Source organism: Ambystoma mexicanum, chromosome 2q (genome assembly GCF_040938575.1).
Source record: "Ambystoma mexicanum isolate Mex_15411 chromosome 2q, UKY_AmexF1_1, whole genome shotgun sequence".
NCBI classification, from domain to species: domain Eukaryota; kingdom Metazoa; phylum Chordata; class Amphibia; order Caudata; family Ambystomatidae; genus Ambystoma; species Ambystoma mexicanum.
The window spans coordinates 248,061,042-248,079,037 of NC_090924.1; the positions used below are offsets into that span (position 1 = coordinate 248,061,042).

Sequence of the window (17,996 nt, forward strand, 5' to 3'; positions counted from 1 at the left end):
TTATTTTTTAATTTGGGGGTCTCCCCCACAAACCTTCTGTTTCTACAGCTTTTGTACCCACCCCCAACCTACCCCACCCCCATATATACTTGGACTAAAAAATTTGAAATGTTTTCATTAGTCAGGTGTCACTGAAAAAGTTTGCGTTATTTATTTTTCGTTCATAACACTGCCTACCAGCAGATCCACAAGCCTCAGAAATATATTCTGATGTTTGTATCTTAGATTCACATGCTATGCATAGGCTGACATCTAGGGGTAGTCGCAGAGCATTACATTATTTGTTTTCGAAACTCGAAAAGGGACGTTGACAGGGCATCTCAGTAATACAATCCATAGTGTGATGTCCACTGTACCCATGGACCGTCACGTGTCGAGGTCCCTCTGATTGTTTGGTTTCAGACATGCGGTAGCATGAAGTGTAGCATGAGTACAGATGTAATAAAGGAGATAAGAAGCGATAAAGCCAGATAAAACATCTATGCACCTTCTACTCCAAGGGGGAGGAAGGGTGGACGCATGTGAATCTAAGCAGATACAAGAATCGGAAATACAATTACAATGAGTAATTTATGCTTTCTGAGGCTTGTGGATTGCGAGAAGGTACAGCGGCAAATAGATGTTACAGCACCGCTTGTCCAACCTGTGAATCTGCTTTAGAGTGCGTGTCAATGGAGTAATGCCGAGTAAAGGTATGTATGGAACTCCATGTGGTTGCTTTGCAAATGGCGTCTAGTGGGACGTTCGCAATAAATGCCAAAGTAGCTCCTCTACCTTGGGTAGAGTGGGCTCTTGGTGTGAAAGGCAGAGTTTTGTTTGATAGGGAATAGCAGAGCTGTATGCATTTCACTATCCATCAGGAGATGGCGTTCGTTGAAACGTGATCACCTTCCAGGTGCTACGGAAACAAACAGTTGATCTGTTTTTCTTAACAGATTTTTTTACATAGTATAAATCTGCCCTCCTTAATCCAGTGTATGGAGGTTTTTCTCAGCTGAGTTGGATTTTGAAAGAAAGCAGGTAGTTTAATGGAATGGTCAACATGGAACTTGGATATGAATTTAGGTGAAAACCTAGGGTGTGTTCGAAGTAACACTTTGTCCTCCTAGCAGAGGACTAAGAAAGAGTCTTGCACTGACAAAGCTTGTAGCTCATTTGACCCTTCTTATTGAGGTGATGGCTACCAGAAAAGCTGTTTTGTATGTTATGTGTTTGATGCTGAATTTGTGCATAGGCTCGAAGGGTGGACCCATGAGCTTTGAGAGTACAATATTAAGATCCCAACCTGTGAACCTTGATGAAGTTAAATACTAGGCCAGAGTCTAGTAAGTGGAGCATGTAGTGAAGAATGTCCGATGGAGTACATTTAATAGGGTTTACATCCTTTGATCGGCACCATATTACATATCTTTTCCATTTGTTGAAGTAGCAGTGCCTTGTGTTACGTTTACGTGCCACTTTGAGGATTTCCATAGACCTTTGAGGCCATTTTAAATGCCCAAACTCTATGACTTCAGGAGGCAAGCTGCCAGGTTCACAGACTGAGGATGTGGGTGGAATGTTGTCCCCGCGTGCTGGAATAGCATGTTGTAGGGGTACGGGAACTTGATTGGTTTGCATATCGCCAGTTTGAGCATAAGTGGAAACCAAGGTTGTCTCGTGCACAAAGGAGCAACCAGTATTAGAGTCGCTTCTTCCCGGTGCATATTGTGCACTATCCTGCTCAGGAGTGGTGTTGGTGGAAAAGCAAATTTCCCTGACCAGCTCATCCACAGGGCATTCCCTTTGGATTTGGGTTGGGGAAACCTGGATGCGAAGTCTGGACATTGTGCGTTTAGACTTGTGGCGAACAAGTCTCAAGGAAGATAACCCAAGAGGGAGAAGACATGGTCTAGAATTCCTCTGTTGAGTTGCCACACGTGTTCCTCGGGTCGATGATCTCTGCTTAGAGAGTCTGCGAGAGAATTCAGCTCCCCTGGAACGTGTTGAGACATTAGGAACATGTTCCACTTGAGGGCCCACTTCCATATTTTCTGGGATAGCCTGGACAGACTTGGAGAGTGTGTGCCTCCCTACTTGTTTATGTAGAACATGGCAGTGGTGCTGAGGACTAGCACCGTTTGGCCTGTTCGATGCACCTGGAAAGCTTGCAGGGCTTTGAATAATGCTAGTAGTTCTAGAAGGTTGATGTGGGTTTGGGCTGTGATCTCTGTCCACATGCCATGCGCTGTGTGGTAAAGGTAATGAATTGCCCATCTGGAGAGTGAGGCATCTGTTGTAATTATCGCCTTTATTGGAGGATTGTGAAAGGGTTTCCCCTTTTACCAGATTTTCCTTTGATCACCAGCGAAGTGCTTGTGCTCGTCCCACTGACCACTTGCCTGAGACCATTGTTTTGCTAACCACTCCTGCATTGAGCGCATGCGAAACCGTGCATGTGGAACTAGATAACTGCATGAAGCCATCATCCCGAGTAGGCGCATTGCCTTGCTTACGGTTATTTGGTGAACAGCAGGATAATGAGGTATTTGAAACAATATGTTTTGAACTCTTTCGTTTGAGGGAAAGACTAGCCCCTCCTTTGTCTTTACGATAGCTCCTTGGAACGAGGCTTGATTTGTTCTCGTTGATTGAAAAAGCCCAATTGGAACAGAAGGTTGATTGTCCTTTGGGTATTTTGCTTGCAAATCTGAGGGGATTCCCCGGTTATAGCCAGTTGTCCAGATAAGGATACACTGGGATTGATTGTCTGCGTAAGTGCGTCGCCACTACTGCCAATACCTTGGTGAATACCCTTGGAGCTCCGAAGGGGAGCACCTTGAATTGGTAGTGTGTGTTTGCTATTTTGAAGTGCAGGAATTTTCTGTGCGCTGGGAACATTGAAATATGAAAGTATGCATCTTTCATATCCAATATTGCCATGTAGGCACCTTGTTTTAAAAGTGGGATTACTTCTCGTAGCATTGTCATGCAAACCTTTTTTGGCTTGACATATGTGTTTGCAGGGCGCAGGTCTAGGACAGGGCGCATTGCAAGGTTTTTCTTTGGCACAAGGAAGTACATTGAATAGATACCCTTGTTTACCTGGGCAATCTCTAAAGCGTCTTTTTCCAGCAGTGCTTTGACCTCTTCCAGCAGAATGTCCGTCTTTGTCATGGCGAATAGTTGGGTGGTCTCTATACGAGTTCTATGCAATAGCCTGTTGTGGTGGAAAGTACCCACTTGTCTGACGTGATCCCCTCCCATGAGTGGGTAAAATGACAAATGCTAGAAGCATGGGAGGGGACATGAAACTGGTGATCATTGCTTTGGGGCAAGGAGGGGGGGGTTGGAGGCTTTGCCTCTACTCCTATACCTTCTGTGCCCCTTTTTAGAATTGTGCTGGAGGACTGCCCTTGCGACGAACCCCATGATGATGTTTGTCCACCCTGACTATAGTTGGAGGACTGTTGCGTTTGGTCCTCGAAATCGGAGTGTATTAAAGGCACCTCTCTGCACAAAAGAATTGTTAGTGAGCAGTCCCAGGGACTTGAGGGTGTCATACTCTTCTTTAGCACTTTTAAGTGCATCCTCGACTGCTTTCCCAAATAAGGCATTTGGTTAGATCGGCATATCAAGTAGGGTGGCTTGAGTTTCCAGCTTAAAGCCGGATTGTCTTAGGCATGCATGGCGCTTAATGAGAGTACCCTCTACTACTATGCGGCCTGCATTATCTGCTGCATCCAGACTATTTTTCAGGATGCAATTTGCCACCTGCTTACCCCTCCGCTACTGTTTTTAAATGCTGTGTATTAAGTGGCTCTGGGACAGTCGATTTGTTGTGATTTGTGGCAGTTGTAACTTGCCAAGAGTGTGTTGTTATAAGTTATCCTTAATTGGTATGTCGCTGAAGAAGCTACTTTCCTGCCCAGTTTATATATCCTAGTACTCTCCTTGTCAGTAGGGACTTCAGCAGAGGCCAAGGGCGTGCCCACTCTCTTTCTTGTGGTAGTTACGATGAGAGAGAGTCAGGCTTTAATTGACCCCCGATGTATAATGGGTCAGAACATCTTTTCAATACGGTGGTTAACTGCCCTCGTAAGGTTGGGGGTAAGTAAAGAAGGGTGAATGCGCCTCTGGATGGACTGCAGGAGTGGTATAAACTGTACTGCAGCCATCTCATCCCCAAGGAAGGATGTCCTCTACAAAGTCCTTGTCGACTTGTGCCTCTTGGGCATCGATCTTAAAATGTTCGTCAGCCTTTAAAAGGAGCTCATTATACTGCAGCTGATTATCCACAGGGGAGTCAGCCACGGGGTTGGTCATGATGGTCCGGAGATTGTAGGATATAGACGTCATCATCATAATACTGGTTTATGTCCTCTAGGTCATCTTGGTCCCCTTGGTCTGCTATTGAACCAGGATCTTGAAAGCCTGAAATGTCAATGTAGTATAAGTCTTCTGGCATGTCCTGTGAAGTACTTGGCTGGGCAGTGTCTAGTCGTGGTCTTTTGGCAATAGGTTGGTTCTTAGCTGCCTCCCCTTGGGAGGGCCCTTGGAGGTTGGACAGTTGATCAGGGTGACTATCAAAAGAGTCAACAAAGCATGACATTCTCTGCATTACTTTGTTGAATTCTTTAGGGGTCCATTGGGTGGAGCTTGGAAAACACCTCCGGGAACAGAGGGGAAGAGATACTCTCCGATGTTGAGGGTTTTTTGTGCAGCATGGCCCATGAAAGGGTGTCACTAGAGAGAGAGAGGGTGCTTTAGCATTTGCAATGCGGGATTTAGGGAGTGGGGGCATTGAAGATTGTGTTTTTCGACATTTTGGATTTGCGGAGTGTGTCTGGGACATGTTTTTTTAATAAGCTGTAGAGTGGCGGAGAGTGGCAGTCTTGCTGCCAAACCCAAAGTCTGTTCCTGTTTATTTTTTTTTTTGAATCGGAGGCGTGTCCTGCCTCACATCACCTCTACCCCTCCATCAAACACTCCATTCTCCGTGGAGCGGACGCAGAGTGGCCGAGAGTGGCAGTCTTGGCACCCATGGCTGACTTAAATGCAGACTCCCCCGTCCACTCCAATAAAGAAAATGAAACTACGCAAAAGGTTGAAGGACGCCTGGTCAGAAGTGCATGCCTGCGTCCACCTCCTCCCGCACAGAAACTTGCAAATCGTCCTCCCGTAAAGGGATCATTAACTTACCAACAGCGACGTGGGGAAAGATCCAGTGTCCGCAAGGATATTGCCAGCGCCTGTGCATTGAGATCAGCCGTGCACCTCAGGGACTGAGAGGATGGCTGGGACGGCGACTCCGGGCGAGTTCGGTGGGAGACGCAGAGACGGAGGGAGCCCTCCCGTAGCAGTGGTGTCCGCGCCCCCCCCCCCCACAGCCCTTGTGTGCCGGCCCGTTGTTGCTTGTGGCCCCACCCCAGTCGTCGGGTTTCTCCGGAGCGAGGACCGAGGAGCGGGAGCGGAGAGTGCCGAGTCCGGGCGGCCTAGGGGCCGAAGAGACGCCACAGGCCTGCCTAGCAGGGGAAGCTGGAGCTCCGGGGGCACCTCCCCCTCCAGGCGAATGGGGAGAGAGGCAGGACTTGAGAAACACAATCTCGCTTCCAGCCCCCTTCCCGCTCTGCTCCGTTGAAAGTCGTGGACTTCTTACAACAAAATGTCGGCCTTATTGAGGAACATGACACTGTGGAAACCCCCAAAATTACGACAAGTTTCAAGACCTTGGGTCTATATAACCCTGACAATAGGTTACAAACCTTCGCCCGGATCCATTGTGACCAGACTAAAAAAAGACCTCCAGCACCAGGGGGGGGGGGGGGGGGGGAAATCACCCCTTTGTCGCAAAGTGAGCTAAACTCGCAACAAACATTTCATGTATGCTCAGATGAAATAGAAGCACAACCAGTTGAGAAGGACTCCATCGGGCCACCAGAGGAAGCGGTGTGCGTCCAAAACAATCCAACCAAAAAGTGCCACTCGAGCCAGATAGCCTCACCCGAAAAAGGCCCAAAACGTCAACTTAAGCTGAAAGGGAAGCCTAAATCAAGTAGGCAGAAACAAGCGATCATCGCCGCCACATCTGCAGTCTCCAAAAAACAAGGGGTGAAGCAAAGGAAAAAAACATGGAAACCAGACTCTAAGAAACCATCTGCGGTGAGCCTGGTAACAGATTTTTTCAAAGCATTTGAACCTCAAGCAGTGCAGGATGAGCTGACAGACGCTGACATTTTGGAGGCTGTTATGTCCTGCCAACCCCCTCAGAAGTCGAGGAAAATTACTTACACACCTGAGTGCTCTGCTATAAATCATAACGCCGACAAGATAAACCAAGCCCCCCAATTGGGGGATACACAGCGACAAGAGACAGGGAAAATCACCAGCAGCAATCTGACATTGCCCCAAACTGGCGACATCACTCCGCCCTTGGTTATACGGCTCACGCCAGTTTCAAAGACTCCAATTAACCTCCCCCCACCTCAAGGGGAGAAACTTCACCCTGAATTAAGGCCACCTCGGCTTGGACGGCAAATTGAGAAGAACATGCCAATTCAGATGCACAACTCAGATGACCCACGGGAGGCGTGGGCAAATGATGTTCAACCATTTCCTCAAATCTCACCTACATCGCAAGAAATGGCATCAGTACATGACACCATGTCTGTTCAGAAGAATCTAGAAAACTTTGAAGGCTATATGCCAAACTACACAGAAAAACAACCTCCAAGAAGTCACTGTCAAGTCGAAGAAATTATCAAAAACTCGATCAGAAAGAAAAGCACGGACAAGGATCGACGGTACTCCATAGACTTGTTAAATGGTCCCTCCACTCGAAGTCTTCTTAGTGAAAGCCACCTTAGAACTCCAGTGGCAAAAAAAGATCCACAGCTAAGCGGAATTACGATAGATTCGCCTTTGAAAAAAAAGTCTGATCTATTGTCTATTATGTCAGCAGTAACAATTGCCCTGGCACCGTTCACAAAACTCTACGAAACAATAAGCGAAAACCTCAAGGACCACACGAGTATACAAGCAATGATGCACACAAAATTAATATTCCTAGAAGGCTACATCACTGCACTAGATGACCACCTGAAGAAGTCCAATATTTACAGTGACTCCCATCTTCATAATACACATCAATGGAATAAAGCCCCAGGAACTGCTGGACCAGATTCCGTTACACGATCACAACTGCTAAACAGCATGTCTGGCGCAATCAATGTAGAAGAAACGGTGTCCACGCCTGAAACTCGCAAGTCAGACACACGAGACGCCATCTACATTATTGACGACAACTCTTCTGGTCCACTTCAACAAACCCCATCCATTGAGGGTAAAGACCTTGCCTATCCGATTTTCACTGGCCCAATGCCAATAAACCCTGATAACCGAGCCCGATCTACAAAAACCTCAGAGGAGGGAGGCTCAGGTAAATCCATCACAAAAAAAGAAAAATCAATATGACACCTCAACCAAGTACGAACTTTGCCCTACAGATCGCAAAGCCCAACGACAACTAAACATTGCCAAAAACAACTGAAGAGTTCCTTGCAGATGGAAATTTGATGAACATTAGTCAGCACATAGACATTGATTCTCCAAGGCCAGCAACAAGGCCAAATCGAGACGCCCCCGCCGTTCAGAAGGAAATCGGGACTACAGAACCCCAGCGTCAGAAGCATTCCTGAAACAATGCAGCTGATCTCTCCTCGTCATCTCACACACCCGAGAACAAAAGAAAAAACTCTCAGCAGACGCCAAAAAGAAAGGAGACAACCGACCCTAGGTCACGAAAAGTATCCTTTTCATCCCGGCGAAATTCGCCAGACCGGATAGGTCGGTCGCCGGATCTCTGTCCACAACGATCAACCTCAAATAGGGAACGTCGTCGAGACAATGAGTCAACTTTAAAAGGCAAGACATACACAATCTCTAAAGCAAACTCAGCTCAGGAAAACGTGAAAGACCAACATATACACTATAAATCTAAAATTGAAGCCCATCACAAATCCACAAGAGACTCAAAAAGACCAGCTTGGGTCTTAAAACTGGAGCAATGTGCTGAAAACAGAGATGACATAATCCTAAACCGCAGCAGGGGAATTCTCGCATTGTTTGGATTTATACCAGCGCTTCGCCGAAGAAAGTCTGATGAATTGGCAATTGTGATCCATACCATTCACATCGTAAAGCAAAAACCTACTTATACATTGCGTCAGAGAGGCTGAAATATAAAATAATCGATGAATATGAAGAACTTTTAGAACTAGGCTAGATATTGACGGATCAATCCCCTACTCTGCTGTTGAGACAAGAGACCTCAGATAAAAGAAAAAGAAGGGCAACAGGTCTGAAACTTACCCCAAAGGGACCCCGGACAGTCAACCAGCGAAATGATACATTTCCCATAAATGGAAGCAACCTTAATCACAAACTGTGAAAAGCAAAAATATTAAATATTGTTAAATGAACCTTGATACCAAAACTAACTCTACAGCACCCCCAAGAAGGAGCAATAGACATAATACTTCAGACGATGGCGCCTCAATTAGAAAACAATCTTCCTTGAAAAATAAAAGAGAAATTGACACTGCTCAAATTCAGACATCTCGACCTTTGAGCGGGCAAGATTTGGAAAATACGCAAAGATCACGCAACAAGGAAAAGACAAATTGCAGGCACTTTGAGTCAAGGCCTTAGGCAGCCATGACCAAACGAAAAATAAATAGCAACCCACAGGCCGGCAGCTCAGCAACCTCGACGACCCGCCTCCCGACCAAAACTTGAATATACTACAATTTTGCTCATGGAATACGAGAGGCCACCTCCACTTGACAGCACCGGGAGACGCAGACCTGGCCTGTTATGACCTAATCTGTCTCCAAGAAACGTGGCTAACGAACCCCCCAGTTTTAGACGGATATGACATAATCCTGGCACCGGCTAACAAAGGATCTCTTGCACGCCCCACTTCCGGCCTCTTGATAGCATGCCGCCAAGGAAAAGGCTTGAAGTTTAATATAACGCTGCTGTCGAAACTTATCAATCTTGGCAGTGCTCATCGACTGGGAAGACTCATTGACGAATAAAATTGTCAAAATTGCACTCATCAATTCATATTGGAATCCCGTGGCCATAGAGCAAAACACCTTCTTATCCATGATGGAAAAAACGATCGACTACGCTTAGTCCATCCATCCATCAGGTATCCTTCATTGTAATATGTGGGGACCTGAATATCTCATGTCATTTCAAGAATGAACTAAATGGAAAAATCAAGAAAACCTCAGCGGCAACAAAAAGAGGCCAACAATGGTCAAAACTGATGACCTCAAGAAAAATGTTAAACCTGGATACCATCTTCACAAAAAAAGACAGCCTCCCAACATGGGAGCAGGGTGCCCTACATGCAACAATAGATTACATTTTTGTATCTCGCCCGTTCCTGGGAAAGATAGTGACCTTCAATGTCTGCAAAACAACAGAAAGTGACCATAATCAACTGACAACATTGTGGCAAAATGGTTTCACTCAATTGCACAACAAGAGTCTTAGTGTTGAACCAAATAAGCAGGGAAATCGTCTGAAACTTACGGCCAACTCAATTAGAAGTCTGACAGAAAGGTATACCCAGGGGGAAATGCAACAACCTAAGGGAAACCCAGACTACGTCCAACTACTAGTTCCTTTTATTGTGAAAAACAAGTTGAAGCCAAATTCCACCAGCTCACACATGCACAATTATGATACACAACTAGTAGAAAAATTACGCAAATTGCGCAGAACTAAAAGAAAGCTGGGGAAATCACCATCAAATCAAGAAAAATTGTTGACCGCAATAAAAATCTACCAAAACTGGGCCAAGCACCATCGACTACCAACGCGACTCAGAAAACATGTTAAAAGCAATTTGCGGCAATAAAGCAAGAGAATTTTGGTCACTATTGAAAACCCCAACGCCCTCGAGGAACAACTCGATCTTAAACAACGTGGGCGAACAAAAATGGATTGACCATTTCACCACCCTTTTTAAATCACCTTCGCATCAGGAAACCAATCAGAGGGTGGTCACCGGCAAAGACTGGCTTGTTTTCAATGACCTGGAAGAAATTACAGGCCAGCTGAAAAAGCTCAAAAACTCCCGCGCGGCTGGCCCAGACGGGATCACCAATATAGATCTCAAAAGCAATTCTACAGAATGGGCAATCCTCCTAAAGAAAATCTTCGAGAGATGTACAATCCATAAATCCATTCCTGTCTCATGAACAAAAGCTACAATTGTCCCGATCTACAAGAAAGGAGACATTAGCAACCCCTCAAATATTTGGCCAATAGCTCTCTTGGATTGCATCGGGAAAGTTTTTGGGACGCTAATACTGACAAGATTCAAGGACTGGGCAAAACTGGCCCCGTGCAACGACAGTTTTCAATCGGTGTTCAAAAGAAATGCCGGCACTACAGCTAACATCTTACCAGCATACTGAAAAGTAAGGTACTGGAAGGCAAGCCTAGAATTGTTGTTGCTTTTAAAGACTTATCTCAAGCTTTCGATCTTGTGGACAGGGCCCGTCTTTGGGAGAAACTAGAAAAGTGGAACTGCCCGAATGAGATCCTTCTTCCGATAAAAGCCCTACACACTAATAAAACACTCAGGGTGCGGTTATCATAGCAAGGAAACCTCTCTGCAGAAATACCGACTGGACGAGGAGTGAAACAAGGTTGCCAGTTAGCTCCCGCCTTGTTCCTCGCATATATAGGCGACTTTGGCGAATCAGAAGATCTCACCAGAACTTTTCCACCTAATCTGGCAAATCAAAAAATAAGCAGACTCTGGCACGCGGACGATCTCATTCTTTTCGATCAGACTCAAATCGGACTACAGAGACAACTAAACAACCTATTACTATACACCTGAGAAAATAACCCGAAAATCAACACAGAAAAAACAAAAATAAATAATGATATGGGAGAAGGCATCAAAAAGATCTGAAAAATATGAATGGTTCCTAGAAGAATCCGAGATAGAAAAAAATAAAAGAGTTAAAGTACCTTGGAGTACAAATTGACAGTTCGAAATATGAAACCTCTATGCAAGATTCTTTAAAACATAAAACAAAAAAGCTAGCAGCACAAGGAAAGGCAATAGACACGAAATTTGGAAAATTTTCAGTCATTCCAGTCTTGGAATTTTACAAAAAGAAAGTGGTCCCTACAATTACATACGGCCCAGAGGCGATGCCTCCGATACCTAAATCAGTTTGGCCAAAGTTGGAAGGCCTCTTTTGGAAGACTGCCATATCTCTGCCAAAATCTACATCAATGCCGGCAATAAGACGTGAACTGAGTCTCCTATCTCTTGCGGGCACAATCAACATCAAATCCCTTCTTCTATATCGAAAATGCATAATCCAAGATAGTCAAGAAATCTATAACGTGATCAAGAAAGAAATACAGTCAGAAAAGGTAAAAATGCTAACATCATGGAAGAAGGAAAATGAGGCCATTTTGCTCACAGTTGCCTGCTCTGAAGAAGATCTTATTTCAAACCCAGTCAGAGTGACCGAGAAACTGAAACATCTTGATTGGTCGCTAACACAAGACACTGCAGCTGCAAACAAATTGCTCTTTCATCTACCTCAAACTACTTGCAACCTAAATGAACCAATGAGGTATTTGAAAATATGTCCTAGTAGAACGGTACGAAACTTCATGCTCAGGGCACGACTAAATCTCCTAGAAACGAATGAAATACGAAAGATCAGAGGAACTTCAACGACGAGCGAGTGCCGCTTATGCGGCACAGAAATAAAACGATTTGTCATCTGCTAATGTCGTGCCCAAAAAACCTCCAAATAAGAACGGCCCATCTCCAACACCTTCTGGCTGAAGATAGATGGTGGGACGAGGACAAATGGTGGGCGAGACTGATTGCTGGCAACAGAACCACTTGGCAACTAGCCTTTGTTAAAATTCTACAACAGACATTGAAAAAAATACCATGACTCAGGTCACTCTTAAGAAGACCTGCTCAACATGAAAATTCTTTGTAAAGTTCCTATTCGGAACATACACAAATAAAATAAAAAAATAAAATGAAAAAAAATAAGCTCCCTCATTTTGGAGTTCTTGGAAAGGGCAGTCGAATCGTCTTTCGACGCACGTTTGTCAGTACCCGAGGGTTTGTTTTGTTCACGGTGTCGCATTCAGTGTCTGTTTTGGGGGCCTGTCATATGGCGAACGCGATGGCCCAGAGGACAGGGATTTTTTCGGACCATCCCTTCGACACTGCGTGTATCAGTCGACGAAGTAGTCGACAGCGGGCCATGGGGAGTGTGCTTTGTTTGGCATGCAGTGTGGGTGCTCGAGCCACTGGGTGATGAGTCAAGGGTTTGCACGTGGAAACAGTCGGGTCCTTATCGCCCTCAGCGTCACTTAGGGCGTGGACATCGCTGGAGGCTCCCTCCACATCCATAGCGGCTTCAGCCTGCATGGCGTGATGGGCCCAGCGCTTAGTCTTACATTCCTTTAGTGTTTTGGGCCGAAAAAGCTTGGAGAACTTGCAATACTTTTCGGGGGGGATCCCTGGGGAGGCAGAGTCCCTGTGCAAGTGCTTCCAGGGAAACCAAATGTTACAGGAAGGTGAACATTTAAATGGTGGTTTTTCACATTAAGGAAAGATGGCAGCCCGGCGATGGACAAGGAAGAATAGGGAAATAGGCATTCTATAAAGGAAAGAAGTGATGGCTTCCCCCCACTCTCCTTACTGTAAAGGACCGATGCCCATTGGGGCCAAGTAGGCCCTGTCAAAGTTTGTCGATACGGTCGAGGTAGTCGTCGACGAAGAATCTTTCCTTGCAATCCGTCGCTGAAGAAATTTTACTTTTAAAACTTGTATAATGAATGGCGTTAGTCAGAAAGAAGGTACTCTGCAACTTGCGTTCAACTTTGATGGCAGAAAAAAACAATCTGAGGGACCTTGTTGCGTGAAGGACCATGGGTACAGCGGACGTCACACTAGGGATAGTATTACTGACACACCCTGTCAACATCCCTTTTCGAGTTTCGAAAACAAATATTGTAATACTCTGCGACTACCACTAGATGTCGGCCTAGGTACAGCATGTGATCTAAGCTGATCCACAATCCTCCTTGAGAGAGAGCGAGAGAGAGTTGAGATATTACAGAATTTTATGAACGGAATGTGGATTGTATGGCCCCAGCAGAATGAACGAGAGCATGTTTGGGTTTGAACCAGAGGAGTTGAGAGTGGAAGAGCTAAGAGGAGGTCACAGCTCGGGCTGCTGGAAGAGAATTTAATAGAATAAGGTTTTCTCATCAATCTACATGGATCCTGTGTGGTATTTTCAGGTGGGTACACAATAGGAGTGTTTTTCACAGCGTTTATGAATATTAATAAAGAAATTATGATGGAGAAACACTGTTCCATGGAGTCTGCAGGAGGGAATTCTTAAAGCACATATATCCAATGAAAAGCATTTGCTGCAAAGGGATAGGCTCCTTAGTTGTAATAATGCTGCCTTTCACCAATATTGGAAGCTTACTTAAATGTACATTTTTAATCATCTCCAAATGTCATGAGGACTTTTGAAAACATCATCTTAAGGTCTTTCGTAGCCCACTTTATGCAGAGGCAAATAAACTATTTTTGGATGTGATTTCAGCAGTGAAACACTGGGAGTGGCGAACCTGTTAGAGAAAAAAAACCTCAAACTGCACTCATTAATGGGGGCTTGCCCTAGCATCAATGTTAAAGTAAAATAGTAATGTGTGATGAACCTCTCCAGCAGGTGTCCAGCAGGTCTTGTCCAATGGTCTACCATCAAGAAAGATCATCAGTGTTTTATATCCTGTGGTGTAAACCAGGGAGTGTAAAAGAGGATGACCGACTTCGGTAGCAAAATGTGGTTCATGAGACATCTACCTGAAACTAAATAGCTTGAAGGAAACTGTTCGCGCACTGCAGTCTTCCAAGTCAAATTGCATCGATATTCTGAGAAATGTAGTCTTCATCAGCTGGTGCCACAAAGCCTGCCCCACTCCCAAAGTATGCCGAGACCAATAAGAGGTGCAACGGTACTGAGAATCTATAACTGGGTAGGTTTCAATGGCACATGAGAACAAATCTAATCAACTGCTTCAGAACAGAAGTAATAAGCATTCATATCGCTTAAATTCCACTAAGGATAGCGCAGCTGCAACAGGCTCGCCTTCGAAGCAAGACGACACGGAGCAACACTGGTTCGATCCCCGGGTCCATGCTTAGAAACCTCTGGGTATTAAGCGCGTTATAAATAACTTATCATATCAATTAAATGTCTGAAGATAAGCATGTGGTTTAAAAGAACACACCAAAGACTTTATTCTTAATCAACAATAGAATGAATTTCAGTTACCTAATAAACCTCCATACGATGATGTCTGCTTCGGTGGTACTCCGAAGAACAGCTGTCCTATCCGGTCTAGGTACTGAAAAATAAAAAGGTTGCCTGAGCATACTGCAAAATAACAGTGAACAGATTGAATAAAAGACATAAAATGCAAGTAAAGCTCTTAGAACAGAGTGGTTGTAATGTTTGAAAGATCAGTGACCCACGGTAGGACCATTTTCTATGATCAACAGAAACGCACAGATATTTTCCCCTGCCCATTCCTCGAGAGGCTGAAATTTAACTCATTTGCCTTACCAATCTGCACCTCCACCACAACGTAAGATCAAGACAGATAAAAAAAAGGGTGAGGGTAGGCGGGGGGAGTAGATCTCACACACACAATAGGCCATATGGGGAGGACATTACTTACACAGTAACAGTGTTTCAGTGGCCTGTATCTGTTTAGAGCTGCTTGCAGAACGTCGAAGCAGGCTGCTGGTTCAGGAACACAAGTGGAATCTCAACACAAATGCACTCTCACATCTTCGCAATATAGGGTAATCCAGACCTATACTTAATTGCAGCAAGTGCAAACGAAGTATTTGAAAACTGCATAGAACGTGTTTCATTGCTGGTCATCCAAAACGTTTATTTGGAAAGGATGCTGTTAAGGTATCCACTTGCCATGTGCGACTGGCAATGTGATCCCCAATGCACAATTGATGCATTAATCATTATAGTCACTAGCGCTGGCAGATTCATGAAAGGCTTTCTATTTAACATGCTTGCAAGAGTCTTTAGTGCCTTTACCAACTTTTCAGAACCAAATCGATAGATTGACCCACTTGCCTGTTTGTGATCATTGACTTTCAAGTGACTCATGTGTGGGCAAGTAAACAGAATTAATAAAATGCTTGATGCCATCATTCCCAGTAGTCTCATTAATGAGCAAGCTGCTTTGGATTGGTTGGATCGATATGTTATCTGCAGCAGAAGAGCTTGCTGCAAAGGGTAAACCATCACCTTTCTTGTGTCTAGAATTGCCCCAAAGAACATTTGGATTGCCTTGGGACTAAGTGCGAGTTCTGGGTGCTTAACTGGAACCACCAGATCGTAAAGAAACCTGATGGTCATTTGGGTATTTGTGCAGAATGTGTTGGTGATTTTCCCTGTGATTATCCAATAGTCTAGATCGATATACACTGAGTTGTGTGTTGGTGTGCAGCAAATGCTGCTAGAAACTTTGTGAATACATGTGTTGCCAATTCAATCCCAAAAGGAAGCACTTTGAATTGAACGTGACATTTTTCTCCACTAGAACCAGACATATTATCAATGACTTGGGACATGAGAACATGCCTGATCATGTCCAGTGTCGCCATGTAGTCTCTTTCTTTAGAAGGGGAATTACCTCTGAACATGTTGTCATTTAGAATTTTTGTGGTTTGTAATAGACTAAGTAAATAACTTTGTTTTACTGGTGCTTGGGGACTTGCTACAATGCGCCGTTTGTTCACTTCTTCGCAAACTAAGCTAATGATGATCTGGCAACTTCCTGTGCTCTGGTGGTTGATTGCCGCATTAGCTCAATGCAGAATGCCACCTTCACTGTGTTGAACACCCATTTGTCGGTTGTGATCCCCTACCATGTGTGGTTGAGTTCTGTGATTCGGTCTCCTCATGGAGTGACATGACAAGGGACCGGAATACGTTAGTCACTGCTATATGGAGGAGGATGCTCCCCTTGAGGGTGCCCCTCTTCCATGCCACTGGCCCCATGTGGCAAAATGCAAAAGCTGGACTGTCTGCCTCATGTGCTGTCCAAATCCTCTGAAGGGTAAATGGTAAAAATGTGACATAGTGTAAAGGAAGCCTTGGCTTCTAAAAGTACATCTGTCTCAGTGTGATCCTCTGGATTGGAATGTTTTACTTAAGATTGGCCTTAGAGTGATGGGTGTCATGCTGCTTTTTTTAGCTTGCCTGAGAGCTTCGCCGCCTGCTTTTCCAAACAGTAGCGTGTCTAATGGTTTATCAATTAAACTAGCCTGTGTCTCTGGTTTGAAACCAGTGCCTTGTAATTGCCTATGCCTTTTGGTTGCTGCTGCTCCTGAAAAATGTCATAAAGTAGTCTCTGCTGCCTCCAACGCATCCTTAAGGCGGGCATTTGCAGATTGCTCTCCCTCGTGCACTAGATTTTGTATAAGTAGTAAATCTTTAAGACGTGCATTGAGATTGTTACATAGTGCCTGGTTATATTTTGCCATTACAGCCCAGGCATTACCAACAGCCACACTGTAGTCAGCTGAAAGTGCTATTTTCCAAGCAAAGCATACATCCCTTTGCTCTGCCTTTCATCATGAGGGTGCTCTGAAACAAAGTAGTACTGCACCCACGTATCTGGCGGTTGCGATTTGCACATTTACGCCCCCCGATTGAAGCTGTTTTAGGCAGGGAAGGTGTAATACTTTTCTTTACAGATCATTAATGTGTTGCAATGAGACACAGATGTTCTTCCAGATTGTTCTTGATGAAGATCAAAGTATTCATCGAAATCCTGTGTCTTTATGTCAAATTTAAATGCTGCTCGGTAAAGTAGTCCTAGGGGTTATACATCTTCCAGCGGATCCATGTGACAATCCACTGATGCTGATCTATTCATCTCTGGCTGCTTCATACCGCTGTGCCCATTCTTCCTCTTTTTGGTCTTCCCAATCATTGGGTTGTTAATGTTAAAGAATATTTGTACCGCGCACTATCACCACGGGAGTGGTCCCCTGGCGCTTTGGCGGCTCTGAAAAAAAGGGCGAGGGGGTGAGTTAGTGGGAATAAGCTGGAAAAGTGCAAGAGAGCATTGATGTGCTGTTGGCGGCCTCAGCCCGGTAAATCCGTTGGCTCGGCTTGGGGTGTTTTACGGTCAGTAGTCGTGTGCTGTTGTGCAAGTCTATGTGTGGTTCGTTTGTTGTTGCAGTGTAGTGAAGTTTGTGCGGATTGTTTTGTTGTAGGCTTGTGGTTGGTTAGAGTTTGAGAGGTGTATGCAGAGTGGTGAAATTGTTAGTGGATTGGTTAATTGGCATAGCTGTTTGTAAGCGAGGCGCTAAGTTTCCGTATTCTCTCCAGGTGGGGTGCGTGAGCGCTTCTGCGTCCCCGCCCAGATCTGGGGCCGTTGGACACTCACAGTTCCTTTCACACATGCCATCCATTCACATTCATACCCTTGTCCAGGTTGGGCAACCGCCACCTAAGTGACACCTGTCTGTATGCAGGGCAGGCAAGCGTTTGTGTGTCCCTTCAAATCTGTTCCCGATAACATTCCCAGTCCAGTCGGTGTGCGGCATCAGTCAGCCAAGGTTACTCCATCCATATGTGGCGGCTGTTCGGCATTCGTCATCTTATTCAGTTGCTCATGCATGCTACTGCTCCCAGCCCCTTCGAAAAGTGGCACATGCTAACGCTTGCAATTACGTCCAGGGGCGGCACCTGCCTTCATTCACAACTCCATTCAGTCAATGCCCATGCCAATATCCACAAGTTAGTTCAAGTTTGGCAAGTGCTAACGTTCACACAACTCTATACAAGTATGATACCTGGTAGCAATTATGGATCAGATGAGGTTGTTGG

The 17,996-nt window shown here is 45.0% G+C and overlaps 1 protein-coding gene across 1 annotated transcript in view; it reads right to left on the reverse strand.

Annotated features, from left to right (window-relative positions):
• GET4 (guided entry of tail-anchored proteins factor 4) overlaps positions 1 to 17,996 on the reverse strand; it is a 621,709-nt gene that overhangs the window by 54,737 nt on the left and 548,976 nt on the right. The window contains exon 8 of the mRNA XM_069647221.1: positions 14,403 to 14,475. Coding sequence (XP_069503322.1) covers positions 14,403 to 14,475 — 73 coding nt within the window. The remainder of the gene's footprint in view (positions 1 to 14,402; positions 14,476 to 17,996) is intronic.